The 18,355-nt window shown below is 42.5% G+C and overlaps 1 protein-coding gene across 2 annotated transcripts in view; it reads left to right on the top strand.

The window, feature by feature from the left end:
* taok2b (TAO kinase 2b) overlaps positions 1-17,777 on the top strand; it is a 31,589-nt gene extending 13,812 nt beyond the window's left edge. Inside the window, exons 13-20 of one of the 2 annotated variants that reach the window (XM_086303532.1) lie at positions 189-397; positions 568-745; positions 1,040-1,168; positions 1,317-1,520; positions 5,252-5,491; positions 10,828-11,040; positions 12,748-12,930; positions 13,821-17,777. In XM_086303532.1, coding sequence (XP_086159658.1) covers positions 189-397; positions 568-745; positions 1,040-1,168; positions 1,317-1,520; positions 5,252-5,491; positions 10,828-11,040; positions 12,748-12,930; positions 13,821-14,753 — 2,289 coding nt within the window. In that variant the 3' untranslated portion in view covers positions 14,754-17,777. Of the gene's footprint in view, positions 1-188; positions 398-567; positions 746-1,039; positions 1,169-1,316; positions 1,521-5,251; positions 9,154-10,827; positions 11,041-12,747; positions 12,931-13,820 lie in introns of those variants that run through there. The other variant, XM_086303531.1, reaches the window with a different exon arrangement.
* The last annotated feature ends 578 nt before the right edge of the window (positions 17,778-18,355 follow it).

The following is an 18,355-nucleotide window of genomic DNA, read 5'->3' on the forward strand; positions in this document are numbered from 1 at the left end:
AGATTGGCAGTGTGACACCTACAAAACAAATGCCTGGTAGCAGACTTGCTAAGCGCGCAGCCTCCTGGGAGTTTTTGCATTGGCAATAATTAGTTTCATTTATTTGAAGCGGTAGGATGACATTGAGTTGAGATAAAACTTTGCGTTTGTAGCCACCTTTAATTGCTCTAATTTTCTCCACCTTGTAGAGCCATGACAACATCTATGACGATCCCTATCAGCCAGAGGTTGATTCTCAGCGAGAAGCTGCATCTGCTGGTGGTGGAGGAGGAGGGGGGGGAGGGGGCAGACGTCGACGAGGCCGAGACCATTTTGCCACCATCAGGACCGCCTCACTGGTCACCCGTCAGATCCAGGAACACGAGCAGGGCTCTGCACTGAGAGAGCAGATGTCCGGGTGAGGTCACAGTCGTGAATTGTTGATGGTGTTACGGGACAATCAAAACAAGTGTATTTGCACATGTTTTTGAACTTTATACAAATAAAAGAAAACAAAGGGCTTCAAATGCTTAGTTAAGTAATGCTTGGTGATTATTAGCCATTAGGTAACCGTGTTTCTCCTCACAGGTATAAGCGAATGCGGCGTCAGCACCAGAAGCAGCTGATGGGCCTGGAGAACAAGCTGAAGGCCGAGATGGACGAACATCAGCTGAGATTGGACAAAGAGCTGGAGAATTTGAGGAACAGCTTCTCAGTGGAAGGAGAAAAACTCACCAAGAAGCACCAGGGTATCCTGGAGAAAGAGGTGAGCGAGGATCACAGAGAAATATAATAAATTCAAATATACGTGATGAATATCAAACAACAGTGTGTGGTTCTGATACTCACTATGTTGTTAGTCTTGCTAATATTAGTCAATACTTTCACATTGCTCAGTGTACACATGCCTGCTTCATATGAAGTTGATGATCTTTCCAAAGTGTAGCAGCCACTGAGAAGTCTTCATTCTCTCACCAGCATACAGAGAGTTGTCTCAGTAAGAGCACTGATAAGACTCAATATCACTAATTGTGAATGTTTTTGGGCTTTTATCCTCCAGGGAAAGGCAGTCGTGTCGGAGGAGAAGAAGTTCCAGCAACACATTCTGACGCAGCAAAAGAAGGAGCTGACCGGCCTGCTGGATTCCCAGAAACGACAGTATCGCCAGCGCAAAGAGCAGCTCAAAGAGGTGCCTCTGAGTTTTGTCATATTATGTTTCAACAAATATATGAGTGTCTTCTTTTTCATCACTCCACTTGCAATCGGTTCATTTTGACGGGTAAGTATAATGCTGCACAAACGGCGAGCCGAGCTAAACGCTGCTGTTATTCTTCAAGGAACTGAACGAGAATCAGTCAACGCCAAAGCGGGAGAAGCAGGAGTGGTTGGTGCATCAGAAGGAGTGCCTGCAGCAGCGGCAGGCTGAGGAAGAGGCGGGTCTGCTGCGGAGGCAGAGGCAGTATTATGAGGTGCAGTGTCGCCAGTACAAGAGGAAGATGCTGCTGTCACGCCACAACCTGGAGCAGGACCTGCTCAGAGAGGTACTGTTCTTAGTCCTTTGAAGCACATTAATATCATTTTTATTTTGATATTGTTTTATAATATTTATAAATGTTAAGACTTTTGCAATTCATTTTGTCATCTATGTGTAACAGTAATGCACAAGCAAAATATTAATGGCTTGGAAAATTAGGTGCACTCAAAAGTTGTTGCAAAAGTTTTGCATGTAGTGGTCTTTTATTTGGGAACACTAAGGTTTATACCTAATATCTAGAGAAGGATTTATTTTTTATATATACAGTGGGGCTAAAAAGTATTTAGTCAGCCACCGATTGTGCAAGTTCCCCCACCTAAAATGATGACAGAGGTCAGTAATTTGCACCAGAGGTACACTTCAACTGTGAGAGACAGAATGTGAAAAAAAAATCCATGAATCCACATGGTAGGATTAGTAAAGAATTTATTCGTAAATCAGGGTGGAAAATAAGTATTTGGTCACCTCAAACAAGGAAAATCTCTGGCTCTCACAGACCTGTAACGTCTTCTGTAAGAAGCTTTTCTGTCCCCCACTCGTTACCTGTATGAATGGCACCTGTTTGAACTCATCATCTGTATAAAAGACACCTGTCCACAGCCTCAAACAGTCAGACTCCAAACTCCGCCATGGCCAAGACCAAAGAGCTTTCGAAGGACACCAGGAAAAGTATTGTAGACCTGCACCAGACTGGGAAGAGTGAATCTACAATAGGCAAGCAGCTTGGTGTGAAAAAATCAACTGTGGGAGCAATCATCAGAAAATGGAAGACATACAAGACCACTGATAATCTCCCTCGATCTGGGGCTCCACGCAAGATCTCATCCCGTGGGCTCAAAATGATCATGAGAACGGTGAGCAAAGATCCCAGAACCACACGGGGGGACCTGGTGAATGACCTGCAGAGAGCTGGGACCAAAGTAACAAAGGTCACCATCAGTAACACACTACAACGGCAGGGAATCAAATCCCGCAGTGCCAGACGTGTTCCGCTGCTGAAGCCAGTGCATGTCCAGGCCCGTCTGAAGTTTGCCAGAGAGCACATGGATGATTGCAGAGGATTGGGAGAATGTCATGTGGTCAGATGAAAACAAAGTAGAACTTTATGGTATAAACTCAACTCGTCGTGTTTGGAGGAAGAAGAATACTGAGTTGCATCCCAAGAACACCATACCTACTGTGAAGCATGGGGGTGGAAACATCATGCTATGGGGCTGTTTTTCTGCCAAGGGGACAGGACGACTGATCCGTGTTAAGGACAGAATGAATGGGGCCATGTATCGTGAGATTTTGAGCCAAAACCTCCTTCCATCAGTGAGAACTTTGAAGATGAAACGAGGCTGGGTCTTCCAACATGACAATGATCCAAAACACACCGCCCGGGCAACAAAGGAGTGGCTCCGTAAGAAGCATTTGAAAGTCCTGGAGTGGCCTAGCCAGTCTCCAGACCTCAACCCCATAGAAAATCTGTGGCGGGAGTTGAAAGTCCGTGTTGCTCGGCGACAGCCCCAAAACATCACTGCTCTCGAGAAGATCTGCATGGAGGAATGGGCCAAAATACCAGCTACTGTGTGTGCAAACCTGGTAAAGACCTATAGTAAACGTTTGACCTCTGTTATTGCCAACAAAGGTTATGTTACAAAGTATTGAGTTGTATTTTTGTTATTGACCAAATACTTATTTTCCACCCTGATTTACAAATAAATTCTTTACAAATCCTACCATGTGGATTCATGGATTTTTTTTTCACATTCTGTCTCTCACAGTTGAAGTGTACCTCTGGTGCAAATTACTGACCTCTGTCATCATTTTAGGTGGGGGAACTTGCACAATCGGTGGCTGACTAAATACTTTTTTGCCCCACTGTGTGTGTGTGTGTGTGTGTGTGTGTGTGTGTGTGTGTGTGTGTAGACATATACAAATACACTTTATTAACTGAGCAAGTGTGAGCACATCTAAAAAGTTTTGTCAGTTTGCTGAAGCATTCAGATGTTTAACACAATGCCACGTAGGAAACACAACAACAATCTTAACCCTTTAAAACGGGTCGGAGCGGGCACGCTCCGTTTTGCGCAACTACTTTTAAATCCCGGTAGCACTGCAACCACGTAAGCTAGCGCAATAATGTTTTTTTTGCATATGAAACCGGAGGAGTTGTACTTACATCTTATGCCATCAGCTTGTCCTCGGTCACGGTTTCCTTCCACATATAGCTTTGCAAAAACTGCATAAAAAGCATTTGCAGGAACAAAAACATAATATTCCAGAAACACGCTTTGCCGATCCGATCGGCTGTTTGTAACACTTCCTACGTCCATCAGCGCGAACTATCGCATGTCCGCCATGACCTGCCCGAAACCGGAAGTGACGTCATTTTGCGGAAATGTAGTTTTTTACCATCAGGGCCTCGTGAGCTTATACTGGTGTTTTTAAAAGTTATGTTTGACTCTATGACTTTCTGTGTCGTTTCTGGGATGCTTAGGACTCATATTGCACTGCTGGAAATAGTTTATTTTGATGCATATGATGCTTTTTTGCAAATTTACACTATAATATTTATTTTCGTTTTTCCTGCAGTATATAAAAATTGGTGTATTTCAAAAATAAAACTATGAAGACACTCAAAATAAATTTTCTGTGGTGGGAAACTATTTTGTGCAACTTTTTTGTATTTAAAGTTTTGAGGGATAAACCTCTTAAATTTCTCTAACTAGAAATATATGTTAAAAAAACGATTTTCAAATTATTATTTTTTTAGTTTATTGCAATTTATGTAATTACTATGCACTTAATGCAGACATATTATTAAAATTTGGGCTATAATGTTGTATTGATGTATATCAACTTGAAATGCTCCAAAAAATGGCACTACAGCATGTAAAAATATAAAGTAAGCTCTGGTGGACTTGGTTCTATGGTAGGTCTTAAAGGGTTAAAGAAGTAAATGTTGCTGCCATCAGTCTGGGAAGGGTTAGAAGGCAATCTCCAAACAACCTGCATCCATCGCTCTACAGTGAGTGAAAAACATTGTTCCCAGGACTGGACGCCCCGATAAATTCATCCCAAAGTCAAACTGCAGTATTTAGAGGGAGTGCAAAAAACCATCTCAGACTCTTCAGGTCTCAGTTAGTATCAAGTATTAAGTTCATGACAGTACAATTAGAAAAAGACAAACATGTATGACTTTTTTGGAAGAGATTTCAGGAGAAGGCTTCTTCTTTCTAAAAAGAACATGGCAGCAAAGCTTTGGCTTGAAAAGCAGCATCAGAATAAACTACAAGACTTCTGGAAAGTGAGACTAAAGTGGACGTGTTTTGCACGGCACTACATTTGGAGAAAAGCCAACAGCACAAACACCTCATACTAGCATATGATTTGGACTCGTTTTTCAGCGACAGGATCTCAGTACCTGCAGTCACTGAGTCATGAACTCCTGTGTATCTCTAAGTATTCTAGAGTCAGATGAGTCCGTCTGTCTGACAAGCTTGGCTGAAACTGGTTCATGCAACAGGACAATGATCCCACGCGCAGCAGCAAATCTACAACAGTATGGCTGAAAAAGAAAATAATTTTTTTGTTTGTTTTTTTTTAATAAATGACCTATAAATTCATACTTTTTAATAATTGTAGCTTGATACAAGATATCCTTTGGTGGCTATTGCAGGTTTCTGTCCTCCCAGTATTACAAATCACCTTCTGCATCTTTTGTTTGTTTTTTTTCTTCTTCTCCTTCTTCAGGATCTGAACAAAAAGCAGACTCTGAAGGACTTGGAGTGTGCCATGCTGCTGCGTCACCACGAATCCACCCAGGAGCTGGAGTTCCGCCAGCTGAGTTTGGTGCAGCGTACGCGGGCCGAGCTGATCCGCACGCAACACCAGACGGAGCTCACCAACCAGATGGAGTATAACAAGAGGCGTGAGCAAGAGCTGCGTCAGAAACACGCCGTGGAGGTCCGCCAACAGCCCAAGAGCCTCAAAGTGAGTGACAGCACCCAGAGCCAGGGGTCTCCCGAGGAGGGAAAGAGCGAGCCGACAGAGGGGCCGAGCGGCAGCTGGGACAGCGAGGGAGGGGGGGAGGAGCTAGAGGAAGAAAAGGAGAGCGAGGTGGCGGCGAAGGAGGTGTATGATGTTGGGGATGAGCTTGATGGAGTAGTAGATGATGAAGATGAAGTTTTTAGCAGAGGGGTAGATGAGGTGGAGGGTGTGCGTGTCGCTGTGGCTGAGGGGAAGGACGAGGTAGACGAGGAGGGAAGTAAATCAGAAGATGTAGTTGAGTGGAAAGTCGGTGAAGAGGAGACAGAAGTCAGGGAAGTAGAAGGAGTGCAGTGGGAGTACGAAGAGGATCATGGTAACTCTGCACGCATAGAGACCGAAGAAGAAGAAGAAGAAGAGGGCAGGGGTGTAGCTGACGGTTGCCCGTCGGAGCTCATCTTGTCCTCGTCCCCAGAAAAGAGGCGGCTGCGTGAGCGAGACATCGATGAGCTGTCAGAGTTTTACTTCCCTGACGCCTCTGAGGAGCTGGAGCCCATACCCGTCTCACCCGCACCCCCTGCCCAGACTTCTCTCCCCTCACTCTTCTCTCACGGCATCTGCCTCCTCCTCTCCCTCTCTGTCGCTGCGCAGCCTTCCAACCTCACTTTGCTGCTGCTCTCCATCTTCCTCCTCTCCCTCCGCCGCTCTCCACCCCTGCCCTCGGTGGCATCCGTTCTCCTCTCTGCTGAGCTCGCCTTCTTGGCGCTCTTCTTCTCGTACCTTTTCCTTCGTTCCTGCTGTTCTCTGTCGCTTTCCACCTACCTGACTCTCAGCCTCTGGGCCAATGGCCTCTTCAGTTTAGGGCTCTCCATCAGTTTGGGGATTTATTACATCCCCATTATTTTCATCTCAGCCTCCTTCCTCAGCTCTCCCTCCATTTTCCTTTCCCTCTATTTGATCGTGGTCCTGATTGTCAGGCCAGCCCGTGATTTCTTCCAGCTCGCGCCCCGCAAAGTCAACCGCCTCTGCATGCGCGTCCTCTTCCGCCTGCCTCGGCCACTGTTTGCCATGTGCCAGTCGGTGCTGGGCGGTATGGCTGAGCGTAACCTTTATGAGATGTTTCCTAAAGCAGGCCGCAACTGGGGCGTTCGCCAGTCCAAAATCCCAGTTCCACTAAAGAGCCTGGCCTTGGAGTATCAGGCTCAATGCAGGAGCACCTCTCTTGTAGCCAAGGGCCTGCTGTGGGTGAAGCGTTTCGGCAGACGCCCCCTCGGCATCTTGGCAGATCTAGCTAACTCGGTAGTGCTAAAACTAGCCCGGCAGGTCGTTAAAAAGCTGCCGCTCAGGGTCAGGATAAAACTCCAAACCCTTGGCATCTTGAAAAAGGAAATTCCAAGCAGGTTACCGCGCCTGCTGCCCCGGGAGGTCAGAGAGAGGAGACAGAGGGAGAGGAGGAGGAGAGAGAGGGAGAGACAGAGGAGGGAAGAGAGGGAGAGGATGTTTCGTGAGGAGACGAGGTGGGAGTGTGGATTGAGACGAACTTCATCGGGACGGTTTGTCAAGGGGAAAATTCGGCCGTGGAGATAGCAAGAGTGAGACATGTCGGGAACATTTTGGTGTGAGATTGTGTGAATGTGTGTGTGCGAGCGTGCGTGTGTGTGCACGCCATTGTGCAGCCATTCATTGCGTGTTTGGGCCACATTGTCTCCTTTGTTACTCAAACTGGTCACATTTTTAAAGATGAGCCGTATTTAACCCACACACTCGTATGCACACAGAGGTTTGTGTGCGCTGGCTCCAGAAGCGTGTGTGTGTGTGTGCACGCACATAACAAGCCATATTACTGAATGAGCTGGCTCGAGCAACTTGAACAAGCTGTCGAACCCACAGTTGCTGAATGAAACCCAGTGAAGTTTTAATATTTCATTATTTTTGCTTTTTGTAAAAGTTCCTTTAGAAGTTTCTTTAATTTTTATTATTTTGCTCTTAATTTGTAAGACAGATATTTTTTTTTATGGTTATTTTTGAGACCGTTTTTTGTGCAATCTTTTGTTCTTCTTCATAGTTGTCTTACTTCACAGGGTGCGCTGTTTCCTCAGTGCTTCGAACAAATATTAGAGTGTTATGTAGCTCAACGGCTGTAATATCTCTCCCCAAAGCACAAAGTACTGTGAAAATGAAAGATCGTCAATGATTTCACTAACATCAGCCTGAACACTAGCTCTCAGCCGACTGAAAAGTGCAATAAACCGCTGAGTGGTGACGTCTCGGACCATCGTGAGAGCAGAGAGGAATAATTATTAATATTTTGGTCTTAAATGATTAAGTATGGGGCCATTTAGCTGGAACAAAAAACATATTCAGTTGATCTAGAATACGTTTATACATTATTATTATTATTATTATTATACATGCAGCTAGTGAATACATCATCTAGATTCTAGTTGGATATTATGACTATTATGTTTTATTGCATGTTGTGCAATAATCTTGTTATGATTTACCATGTAAACATTTCGCTCGTAGTAATGGAATAAGAAGTGCCTGCTTTCAAGAGTCTGTTGTGAAGTGATATCCTAAATCTATAGCGGAAACATGAGGAATCAGGATAATCAGGATATGTTTTTGCATAGTGAAAGTATAAGAAACTGTTTAATATTTCAATGTAACTCATTTAATATGAAGCCATATAGACAATCTTTTGAGGTAGAATTATAGTAAAAAGATTGAAACTACTGAATGTGAAAAATGAGGCGGAGCAGGTCGAATGAAGAGAAGGCAGATATCTGATTCTATCAATATTTTGTTTTGCACTGTGTTGAAAGGTATTAAAGAAATACAAATATCTATGAAAAGATCGTTTCAATTTTAGCTCGTGAAGCTTAAAAAATACACCCATCGCAACTCCACTTCACCCGGCCTACGGGTTCAGCAAACCCAAAGATAATCGGACAAGCTGAAAACCAAAATGTTTGAGCCTTTAAAAAAAAAAAAAAGAAAAAAAAAAGACTGAAATGATAAGGAAATGAACTTTCTGATCAGTCAGTTCATCATTTCAGCTCAGCGTCAGTCAGACCAAAAGAAACCCAATTCTGCTGTTTGTGTCTCTGCTAAACGCCAAAATCCTTTGAGTTCATGTAAATGAAGCCGGAGCAAATTCGTAAAATGCGTTAGCGCTTAAAAAGGCAGGAATAAAGAGCTTTGTTTGTGTCGCCACATGTGAGCCGTTTTTGTGGAGGGACGGTACTGAGTAGGAAAGCTCAGTCTTAACTGTATTTTCACCCAAAGAAAAGGAAAATGTGTTTTGGGTTTTTTTGTTGTTGTTTTTTTGCATCTTGCAATTCGAGCTTTAAAAGAAAAGTTTCAATCAATGTTTTATTTGAATGTAACTTGTTCCTTTTGTGTATGTTTACATGTCTGCATTCTGTTTTGTTGTGACACTGAGTGTTTCCACAGAGTTATATCACCTTGAGTTTTTTTTAATATATATATTTAATTAATGCAGTATTTATAAGAGCAGTGCTGCATTGTGTTGGGCAGACATTTCGTCATCCTTTTATTCTCATTTTAGCTGCATGAGTGTTGGCATACTGTACAGCCGTGTGCTCGCAAGCATAGAGAAACATTTTGTCATACACAAAAATAAATTCTTTTGTGTTCAAATCATTGTCTTGTTTGTTTTTGATTTTTTTTTTTGTTTCCATTATTATCATGTCTCCATTTGCTTACTTTCTTCCTTATCTCACTGCGCAAAGAATCCTTTTTACCTTTTTGTTCATTCCTCCTGTATCATCACACATTCCTGTTGTCGTCTGTCGTCCCCTTTTTGCCCCATTTATAAGCCACCAAAAACATTATTACCAAGTATAAACATAAAATTGTGATTATGACTTGCAAATATTTATGGGATTAAATGGCGATCGTCTGATTCGACCTGACCCAGATTATGCTCGAGGTCTGGGCCGTTTGTTTAACAGCAGAGTATTGATCAGGTTTTAGTGAAATGAGATCAGTCTTTCTTGGACATGCAGTACATGAAAACAACTCTTGATTTATTATCGCCTGACAAATATACAGAAAGGCTCATTCTTAAGAATAAACATCAGATTAAAGGTCCTAGAAAGTGTTTTTACATATATACATTTATATACAGTGCTTTACAAATGTATCAGGCTGCCTGTCATTAAAACAAAACAACTTTAAGTCCATCAAAACGTGTTTAAAAATTACTGAATTGATGTTGTTATACACAGAAATTTGAGTCGCCACACCGGATGTGTCTCCGAGAAGTCTGAAATTAATCAAGCATAACATTTAACCACTTAAAAGAAATTTGGCACCTTAATTAAACAATAATGTGCTTTACTATTAACTCCTGCCTTTTTCTTTTGAGTAGAATTAAAAATGGATAGCAAAATAATTATATTTTAGCATTTAAAAATATTCATTTGCATTAAAGAGCTCACACATAGGGATGATTAACAGTTACAGGACCAGATCAGGTCACCACAAAATGTTAGGTTATGACAGCAAAACCTTTTCCTACCTATTTAGAAAGTGTATTTTACATTATTTATTTAAGTTGCATGCGTTCATGCTTTGCCTTGGATCAGTGTATTACATTTTCCTTGCACACAGCCTTTAACTTTGCCCCAGTAAGTCATCGGCCAACGTGATGCTTTAATCTATTTCTCAGTACACTAAAAATAAACTAGTTCCTTGGACTTTTGAGCAGACTGTGTACTGTGTGTTTCGTCCAGCTGCTGGTTTATGTGAGCACCTGAAAAAGTTCACAGCGATTGTGTAAAATCACCAAAGCAGGGCTTAAACTTTGCTGCTCCCTCGGACCCTTCTGATTTCAAGCACTTTCTTCAGAGGGAAATAATATTGACATAAGCAACAAGAAAAGGTAAATTTATTTAAATAAAAGAAGCCAAGTCATCTCATTAAGACCATCGCAGAGCTTTGATTACACTGGAATTAAGTAGGACTTCCTTATATGTTTATTTAAATGTTATAAATCCAACCTCTTAAATATAAATGTTAATCTAAGATGCAGACATTCATCATAAGAATGTGATTTTTAGACTCAGAATTTAGATGATGTGCGTTTTAACCATCCAACAAGTCTTCATAAACGGTAAATCTCCAACATGTGTTTTCATGACAAAGGACATTTCCTTATGTGGCCATGATGGTGTCATCCAACAGTTCAGCAGGTGTTTACACTTTAAATATGTAAAATGTTTGACACGTCTGTCACATCTGTCAGCGTGATCATTTCTACAATCAATAGGAGCACTTTAGCCGAGCTGCTTCCATCTTTCTTCTGTCTCCTTCAGTCCAAAGAGCTTCAGATCAAGCGTCAGTTCCAGGACACCTGCAAGATCCAAACCCGCCAGTACAAGGCCCTGCGCAACCACCTGCTGGAGAACACGCCCAAATCGGACCACAAGGCCGTGCTGAAGCGGCTGAAGGATGAGCAGACTCGTAAGCTGGCCATCCTGGCCGAGCAGTATGACCACTCCATCAATGACATGCTGTCCACACAAGCTGTGAGTAAGGCAAGGAGACGTCGTTCACTTCACACTCGCACCACACCACCAGCACCACTGCTGTGCCTGGCTTGGGGGATCTTCCTGCCTGCCTGTCTACCTGCCCGCCAACCAACCACCTCCTGGTCCCTCAGTGTTAATTAAATTTTGTAGCTTGTGATCTGTCCTGCTACCTGCCCCTGCAGTTAAACAGGTCCTTCCTCAAAAAAACATCCATTCAAAGTAGGAATATTGAAGAGAGGAAAAAGTGATGACAGCTTTGTGAGAGGTTCAGAAGATAAATGTTAGAGGTTCTGCTATAGCCATAAATTCAGGGCTCTTATTCAGCCACATAAGAGTGCTATAAACTCAGTTTATCTTTATCATTTTATATAAACGTATCACTTTTCCTAAACGGAGTGTAGTAATTGACTAAACTCTGAATCAATTTTAAGCCATATTGTGTAATTAGAGCAATAACTTCTAACTGGCACTTAGGTAAAAATCAGCTGTGCCAGGTCGTGTTTAATTTTTAATTGAGGCTGTTTGGTCAATGATGAATGTGTAATCAGCGGACCATAAAGTCAAGATGTTGCTGTTGTTGGACCACAGATGAACTGTTCCTTTATCATCACAGCAAATTATGAACCATGCACCAGTAAAATCATAACACAGTTAAACCACTAAACTTTCAGTCTGTGAATCAGTTCATCTAAAGTGTTTGAATAGTTTAGCCTACCCTGGGGAAATAAGAAAACCTGGGAGGCCCAACAAACAAGTGATGCCCTGGGACTCCTCAGCAGATCAGTCCGGCCATGGCCCAACAAGGTCTTTTTCCCACATGCAACACTGCAAAGATCCCACCTCTGCTGTGCTTTGTTTTCCACTTCACAGCTGCAGTGACTCCAGTTTAAGGAAAAAGAAGATAATTAAGTGAGGCTTAAATGCCCCATGAATCACAGCAGAACCTAACATAAAGTTTAAATGTAATTTAGACTGATTTAAACTGCTGAAGCCTGCGACCCGTTCTCTTGTACATATTAAGCAAGAAATGAGCTGATTGATAATAGACAGGTTCTATTTTTCACTGTGAAAGGTGCCCACATTTTCTAAGCCTGTGCCTCCTTAATCACTTTCAGACCATCCTGTAAAAGCTTCTCTCAGTCAGTCGCCGGCCTCTTAGTGTCGGAGTCATTCACATGTAAATCCTAAACTCCTAAATGAATGAAACAAAGTAAGAAGACGATGGGACGTAACAAAATGTCTCTTGGATAACATGATCCTCTGCGCTGCTTTAATTACCTCGATACGGAAGAGCGCCACGTCGGTCCGCTAAGCCAAATCCCCGCCGCCCTTGTTTGTTCTACTCATGCTGCGACTGCAGCTAAAGTCTGTTTGGGACGGTTTCCCAAACACTGATTAAACTTATAATCCAGAGGTCAGGAAAATATATATTTATCTGTCTGTCATCTGAAACATGAGCCAAACTATAAAACAGACATGACACACAGAGGTCGAAGCACTTCAACACTTTGAAGAAAATATTCTTTTATTGATTTATTTTGGAATATGTTGAATATGCACACACGCTTTTATTAACTTCCCAATCCTTTCCCCTTTTCTTTCCTTGCTCTTCTAACCTTATGAACACATGCAAAGTGATTCCACCTTCAGATCTCTCTTGGTTTGTTTTTTCCACTTAAACACTCCTTTTTCTCTTCCTCTTAGCTTCGACTGGATGAGACGCAGGAAGCGGAGTACAAGGTGTTGCGGATGCAGCTGCAGCAGGAGCTGGAGTTGCTTAACGCCTACCAGAGCAAGATCAAGATCCACACGGACACGCAGCACGAGAGAGAAGTCAAGGATCTGGAGCAGAGGGTGTCCATCCGCCGGGCCCTGCTGGAACAAAGGGTTAGAGCCTTTTGTCACTCGTGTTCAAAGTAAAGCTTCTTAGAATAAAGTGCAAGGACCTCAAACAAGCAAACAGAGAAGATCCCAGACAGGTGTAGCTCATCTTTTCACTAGCACATTGAATGATAAATAACAGTCGCTGACGACTCCAAGAGGGCAAGATGTTTTTGGTGTCCGTCATCCAAAGTTCTCCTACAGGCCACATTTGGCCTCGACTTGTGCCCCTCCCTGATGCGTAGTCTTGTTGTCTCGGTTTAGCCACCTTGCACGGGCCAAAATTCAGGCATGTCAGGACTTTTGAGTCACATCTGAGCCAAACGTAGCAAATAAGTGCCAAAAATAGTCCAGATTAGGCTCAGATCTGTCTGCTGTCTGGGCACCTTTAACACAGTGTCCCCCTGCAAGCTGTTTTTGGAGCTTTATTTAATGACATAGACCTCTGTCTGTTCTTCTATGGAAAGTGGAAAGAGGTTGTTGTTTGTTTTTTTTAGCTGGAAATAATGGAGGATTGTGTAGCTATTAGTTAACAGTTACAATCTAACGCCTACAGTTCCTCGTCACTTTTATTGATATCTCACAATGACATCTGGGCAGCTCTGTCTACGAAGGATGATGATAAAAAGCTCTCCATGTCCTCAGACTGACTGAAGAATCATAGACTGTACATAAAAGATGGATGTAGTCATCCAAAACAGGAATCCAGTGAAGATGTGTCTTAACCCTGCAGTCTTTATAACAACCAAAGAAATCTGTGGATAAATTACTCCAATTCTAACTTGACCTCATTAACTTCATTCCTGGTTAGTTTATGGTCTGAATCGCTACTTTTAAGTACTTTGTTTTTATTAATGCAATGATTGCACATGCGTTTTTTGTTAATGTTTTGTTAGATCGAGGAGGAGATGCTGTCCCTGCAGAACGAGCGCTCAGAGCGTATCCGCACCCTCCTGGAACGGCAGGCCAGCGAGATCGAGGCGTTTGATGCAGAGAGCCTACGTCTGGGTTTTAGCAACATGGCGCTGACCGGCATTCCCAGCGAAGCCTACCCCAAGCAGGGCTACTCCAACGTGCCGCCCTCCAGCTCCCGCTCAGCTGGCCACTGGAGTCACGGCATCCACCCGCAGAATGTGCCCTCGCAGCAGCTCTCCCGCCGCAGCCACAACAGCAGCGGCGGCGGGGATCGCAGGGGCGAGTCCTCCTCTTCCTCGCACGGCCTGGGCATGGCCCTGGGGCTGGGCCGGGAGGGGAGGGAGATGCACCACTCGTCGCGCTCTTCCGCCTCTTCTTCCTCCTCCTCCTCCTCCTCGTCTTCCTCCCACCACCAGCGACACCACCTACCCCAGCACTACCACCACCAGAGCACGCCACAGCTCTACCGCGAGCGGGAGAGGGATCGAGATAGGGAGCGGGAGAAGGAGAGGGAGCGGGAGTGGGCCGGAGTGCGGGGCTCCGGCGGCGACCTGGCCCACCCACACCCCCTGCCCTTCTCCCATCACCTGCCCTCGCGCTCCTCCTCTCAGTCCCTGGCGATGCTGCCTCCCCCGCCCCCTGCCCCTCCCTCCATCTCCGGGCCGTCCTCCTCCTCTTCTTCTTCCTCCTCCTCGCAGGGGGGGATTTATGTCGGAGGTGGAGGCGGCGGTGGCAGCGGGCTGGCAGTGCGCGGCGCCCCCAGCCTGATGGCCCTGAGAAACAGCCCCCAACCTCTGAGGAGAACGGCGTCCGGCGGGGGGCCAGGAGGTGCTGGGGGTAGCGACGGCGTCCTGAGCCGAAGCACCTCAGTCACTTCGCACATCTCCAACGGCTCCCACCTCTCCTACTCTTAGACAGCAGGCGTTAAAACAGCAGAGAGCCCGATAGGAAGAAGGGTGGGAGTGATTTAGGAAGGTAGCTATCACAGGCTGCATCTCAATACTCTCGGCTTGCCACCTTTCTTTCTTTCCTTCCTGGGCTGATCTCAATTCTAAACTCTTAACACAAAGGATTTAGGGACGTCGCTATTTTCTCTAAACGCACAGAAGGTCAAAGAGATCAGAAGCAAAGAAAGGACAAACTGACATTATTGAGCTGCACCCTGCCTCTTTAGACTCAGGGTGGGTGGAGAGGTTTCCTTCCATTCCCACAAGTATCAAAGAGGAAGGGAGGGAGGAATGTAACCACCTGTAAAATCATTGGATTAGGGTGACATTAGGTAAAAAAAAAAAAAAGACACTTCTGTTTAATGTTTTTATCTTTGTATAAAAGTGAGATGAGGTGCGTGAAAGAGGGGACGATTAGCAATTTTTTCCCTGCATGTGTCCTCCTGGAACTGCACAGAGAGAGAGAGGGGGGATGGCAGCCATGTCTTCTTCTATGATATTCTTTGCTGGAATGGAGAAAGAGCGAGGACGAGGGAGGAAACGAGGGTGATGTTTTGTTGCTTGTGTGTGTGTACTCGTATGTAGTTCGTAGTAGTCCAGATATTATCCAGCAAGCGCCCATAAACTGGACGCGCCGAATGGGCAGAATGCAAGAAGAAAAATTAAGGGGGGGGGGTTACTCTAATATCCAGACTTCTGGAGTTTGGAAAAACATTTTTTTTATTGCTTTAAACGTTTACTTTTTTTGTTAATTTCTCTCTTTTTTTGTATTGTGTATTTAAAAGAAAAACCACACGCGTAAAAAAGTTGCTCAGAACGTCACCAATGCCTTTAAGGGGTTCTTAAAGGGATGTCGTGCCATCTGAATTTTTTTTTTTTTTTTAAATTTGACGGCTGTGAGGTGATTCAAAGCCGAATACAAATAACACGGAATGTTTGTAAAGTTAAGAGACTCTTCTTCAAAAAAGAGATAAAAGAAAAAGGAAAAATGGGATGAGGAAAAATCTTTATGTGGAAATGTACAAATACATATGGAGAGAGGGGGGGAAAACACATAGCTTTCTGGCATCCATGACGTATTGAGTATCTAAACAACATAGGTGTCTATGGGAGTCACTCCAATTGCATGAGATAGATGTGCAAAAAAGAAAAAAGAAAAAAAAACATTTGTAAAAACATGACGAAACACATTTGAAATGTATCGTACCTGTCCCGAGTTTCACTGGCATTTAAAATCACTCGTCCCACATTTGGTTTGTTTTTGGATCTTTACTGTACATATTTATGGGAATATTAAAGAAAAAAACAATAAAAAAAACAATCATTTGGTTTTATAGAGTAACAAAGATAATGATAGTAATTTTGATATATTCAAAAACGACTATTGAATTTCAAGATTTAGAGTGACAGCTCCAATTGCATTTTCTATAGGTGTCAATATTACCATAACTAATCCTGATGTAAGTGTTGTTGTAATCATGTTCACGGTTATTTTTTTATTTTAATTTTTTTCTTGCGATAAGCAAAAAGGGCCCACTTTTGGCTGTGTAACAAAGAAACAAAAAAACACAAAAAAAGGTGATAAAACTGTTGTCAGGTGTGGTGTGTTCAAGGTCTTAATGATTATTAATAAGGGATTATTGATAATTGTTAATGATTTATTTTGTATGTGTGTCAAGCGGTAAAGTCTAGTTATATTACCACTTCTTTCTTTTTTTTCATTTTTAGACTGAATTTCAGAGACACTCTTACAACAACACCCTGCTATTCACGTGAACACAGACCTCTTCTGGACTCTCATAGAGGAAAAAAAATTGGCCACTGGAATGTAAACGCTGGCTTTCCTTTTTTATTTGTTTTCAGGGTAAAGTTGAGAATCTGACTGCTGAAGGGTGCAGCATGCAATCAGTATGTTTTTAAAAAAAAAGAAAGTTTTAAAGTGTGCGGAGGAGGAAGTAAAAGGACGGGCCTCGACCGAGCTGCTGTGGAGGTGCGCCCTCTGGTGCCGGCACAGCAGCAGTGACAGCAGCAGCCCGTCCACACGGATCAATAAGACCCATCAGTGTTTGGTGTGACGCCCACAGAGGGTCTCGTGGGCGGACATTTACTTGAAGAAGATCAGAAATAACTTTTTTGTTTCTGTTTTTTTTTTTTTTATTATTATTATTGTTACTTTATTTAAAAAAATGGAAAAAAGGATAATCACCCTGCTGTTTGTATGACTCAGAAACACCAGCTCAAGACAATTCCCTGTATAACCTACTACTTTATGCTTGGTTGGAATCTCAGTGCATGCATAAACTCCTTATATAAACTAAGACTGGTGGATTGGAGACGGCCGTTGTGTGTGGGGACATCAGTGTGACTGTGTTTTTAGACCGGCTGTCAGGGGTTTCGGTGAGAGGCAGGGGAGTCTCGGTTCCCGTGGCGAGCCCTGGATGAAGGAGAATGAGGATTGAACACATGCTCGGCGGTGCTTTGCAGAGATTTTGGGGGGAGGGTGTTGAAATTCTTATTAAATATTCAAGTCAAGCAATTCCAAGCTTGAGGAAGGAGAGGAATAAGGGTCTTAACACATGTACTGGAAAAGAAATGGGGTGCTTTAAAAAAGTAATTTAAAAAAAGATAATAAATTGATATTAACACATTAACTTGTCTTGATTTAATTTTTGGTTTTCACGTAACTTTTAAGTATCTGAAAAACGGGCCTAAATGATCTTAGTTTCAGTTTCTAAAGTGTGAATATTTTCTGTTTTTTAAGATATGGCAAAGAACATCTGTCAGTGTTTTTAAATATTTTTTAGGCAGTAGGGGGCTGAAAATATGGAGGACCAAAATTTAACTTTTGTTTTTAAATGACTGTAACTAAATTGGTATCATCAGTTAGTCTTTCAAATGACATGTTTTTATTTGCGTTTGAATTTACCCATTTATTTATTTAATGTTATTTATCAATGTATTTTTATTTTTTAAATAAAATCCAAGTTTTCAATGTAATTCCTATGTATCATTTTTCCAATTTTAATATTTACATTCTGCAGTTAGTCTTTATATAGAAAAAGCTCAGGTTTTTGCTGATCAACAAACCTTCTAGTGTAATGATGGCACTGTTTTTAAATTGGACAGACCATACATATATGTGTGTATGTATATAATATTATTACAAATATTTATTTGTAATAATATTTTGTTACAGTTTTTTAATTTAATGCATTTTTTTCATTGGCATACTTGGTCCTCCGTATGCCCAGTTAAAGTCCCCCTCTTTAAAATTCAGGGTCTCATATTGTTTTATTCATTTAGACATCACTAATTATACATAACTGAAGATGGACCCTTTATTCTTACACTTACCAGTGATCCTAGTGATTTTCTGGGCTCCTTAGTTTAAAATGAAATGGTTTCCCTATGATGATGACGCAAACTTTTCTAATTATCTATAATATATTCGTTTTATAAAAATAAGTCAAGTCAAATATTCACATCCTTTTAATTGTTATTTTTCCTCCTAAGCAGACAAATGCTTCGCTAAACAATTACTCTCGTCCATTGTGTTCATATCCTGAGCT

The sequence above is a fragment of the Aulonocara sp. 'chitande type north' Nkhata Bay genome, linkage group LG8 (genome assembly GCF_057382095.1).
Source record: "Aulonocara sp. 'chitande type north' Nkhata Bay isolate Kocher_YH1m ecotype deep benthic linkage group LG8, A_spYH_male_GT1.1, whole genome shotgun sequence".
Classification (NCBI taxonomy): Eukaryota; Metazoa; Chordata; class Actinopteri; order Cichliformes; family Cichlidae; genus Aulonocara; species Aulonocara sp. 'chitande type north' Nkhata Bay.